The sequence below is a fragment of the Eublepharis macularius genome, chromosome 5, assembly GCF_028583425.1.
Source record: "Eublepharis macularius isolate TG4126 chromosome 5, MPM_Emac_v1.0, whole genome shotgun sequence".
Taxonomy (NCBI): domain Eukaryota; kingdom Metazoa; phylum Chordata; class Lepidosauria; order Squamata; family Eublepharidae; genus Eublepharis; species Eublepharis macularius.
The window spans coordinates 77,447,249-77,449,698 of NC_072794.1; the positions used below are offsets into that span (position 1 = coordinate 77,447,249).

The window sequence follows — 2,450 nt, forward strand, 5'->3', positions numbered from 1 at the left end:
ACACTGAAGTTGGGAGAAGTTAGTTGGAATTTCAAAGGAAAAATGCCCCCTCCGGGTGGTTTAGGAAGGCGGCCGAAGGCAAAGGGTTTTAGCGGAAGCCTTTCACACCTCCCGAGGCTGAAGGCTCGGGAATGTCGGCCGTTTTAAACAATCGGCTGCCTGGCACTGAGCCTCCTGCATTTCGAGGGAGACGCCTGGCAGGGCCGGGCCGGGCGCCTCGAAGCAGAGAAGCGGTCCTGGGCCACCTTCTGCCCCCTGCCCTTCAGGCCGCCTCCCTCGTAATTAGCCAGTCCACACCAAGAGCACCGTTTTAAAAATTTATTTACAAAGCTGTGTACAACACGAAGGAATAACATTTAGAATACATATATTCATTCATATATAAACAGGCTCCTCTTGATAGAACGGCAGGGATATTTTCTCTCGGGTTTTTCCCAATTTTTGCCCCCCAGCTCAATTCTTTGTCATGTTTTAAAACGCCTTCCCTTTTCGTTCAGGTGAGTTTGGGTCTATTTCGGAGAAAACTACGGAGAAGACTAAGAACCTTCAACAAAAGTGAAAGCTCGGGGCTCCTCATCCTACAGTTCTTGGTTTGGAAATCCTTCCCCCAGGCTGGACCGTTTCTAAAAAAATACAAAGCGCGAAGGGAAAGTCAGTCCTTTCCGCCTCCTCCCGGCATAAAGGGGAGCCCGGCCGTCGTCGCGGCGCTGCGCACTGGCTTTACCTGCACAGGCGGCCTCCCTCCTGGGCTGCGCGGCGGGAGAGTCCCGGGGCTGGCGGCGCCCGCCCCTACTGCGCCGGCCATTTGGCCTGCACCGGGGCGGCAGAGGCGGCGGGCTGCAGGAACTGTCCGGCGATCATGTTCGTGGGCACGCTAAGGATGGGCGCGATGGCTGCCGTGCTGCGGGCCAGCGAGAGGGGCTGGTGGGCCAGTAGGCCGGACTGGACGGTGACTGGCGGGCGGAGGAAGGGCTGGGCCGCGCCGGGGCCCGCGGAGCTGGCCGCCGGCCCCCCGCCGCCCGCACCGCCGGCTCCGCCGCCGATGATGTTCTCAATGGAGAAGGAGGGCCGGCTGGGCGGCTCGGCCTTGACGGCGGCCCCGGAGGCGGCGGCGGCGGCGGCGGCGGCGGCGCTGAGGCTGCTGAGCTGGAGCTGCAGGCTGGGGCTGAGCTGCGCGTTGAAGGCCTTGCGGCCCAGCTCCGCCGAGGGCAGGAGCGGCACGGCGGGCGGCAGCAGGGGCCCGACGGGTGGCACGTAGGGGTACTGCAGGGCGGCCGGGTGCGGGTAGGCGGCGGGCGGCAGGCCGTAGGCGCGCCCGTAGGGGCCCGAGGAGGCGGCGGCGGCGGCGGCCAGGCTGTAGGCGCCGAAGCTGTGCATCATGAGAGCCGTCTGCTCGCGCAGCTGCTCCTGCTGGTGCCGCTTGAAGCGCTTCCTGCGCCGCAGGAAGGAGCCGTTGTCGAACATGTCCTCGGACTGCGGGTCCAGCGTCCAGTAGTTGCCCTTGCCCGGGTTGCCGGGCTCGCGGGGGATCTTGACGAAGCAGTCGTTGAGCGACAGGTTGTGGCGGATGGAGTTCTGCCAGGCCGGGAACTTCTCGCGGTAGTAGGGGAAGCGGTTGCTGATGAACTCGCAGATGCCGCTCAGCGTCAGCTTCTTCTGCGGGCTCTGCAGGATGGCCATGGTGATGAGCGCGATGTATGAGTAGGGCGGCTTCACCAGGCTGCTCTTCGGCTTCCCGCCGCCGCCTGCCGCCGCAGGCCCCGACGGCGCACCCGCCGCTCCTCCCGCCGCGCCGCCCTCTTCGCCCGCTTTCTCCTCGACGGGGCTGCCGCTGCCTGAGCGCGCCTCCGCCGCCAGGGACGCCTCCTTGGCCATCAGCAGCTCGGCTGCCTCGTCCAGGGCCAGCTGGGCCTGCAGCCCAGACGGCGGACTGCCCCCGCCCTCGGCCTCGCCGCTTCCCCTGCCGCCGTCTCGCTCCTCTGGGCCCTCGTCGCCCTCGCCCACCACGTCGATGTCCACGTCTTCGGCCGTCAGCACCGTCTGGCCGGACATGTCGTTGGCGCTCAGGCTGCCCGACAGGGTCATCCCCGCTCAAGGAAGGGTGGGCTGCGGCAGAGAGGGGGAGTTAAGAACCCGGGAGCAGGCAGGGCCTCCGGGAGCCAGACGATGCCGCCCCCCTCCAGTCCCAACTCCGATACTTCTCCAACAGGTAGCCGGGCTGGCGGCCCAAGGGCTCCCCTCCCGCCCCTCCCTCCCTCCCCCTCTTCTCCTTCCTGGTCGTCTTCTATCTGCCACCCTCGGCGCCTTCTTCCCCAGCAGGCATCTGGGAGAGTGTCGAGCTCCTCTCTGCCGTCGACTCCGGCTGCGCTGCAGCTACCGTCTGGTCTCCCCTCCAGCAAGCTCAGCGGCCAGGCCGGTCAGGGCCGGGGGTCGGGCGCTTCCCCCCCACC

General features: G+C 66.4%; 1 protein-coding gene across 1 annotated transcript; it reads right to left on the reverse strand.

Annotated features, from left to right (window-relative positions):
* Positions 1-323: 323 nt before the first annotated feature.
* FOXD3 (forkhead box D3) lies at positions 324-2,195 on the reverse strand. Its single transcript, XM_054981032.1, has one exon. The coding sequence runs from the start codon at positions 2,083-2,085 to the stop codon at positions 790-792; it is 1,296 nt and encodes a 431-aa protein (XP_054837007.1). The 5' UTR covers positions 2,086-2,195; the 3' UTR covers positions 324-789.
* Positions 2,196-2,450: the final 255 nt, after the last annotated feature.

Coding starts and splice junctions, on each gene's coding strand:
- FOXD3 (XM_054981032.1), bottom strand. CDS start 2,085: ATGACCCTGTCGGGCAGCCTGAGCGCCAACGACATGTCCGGCCAGACG.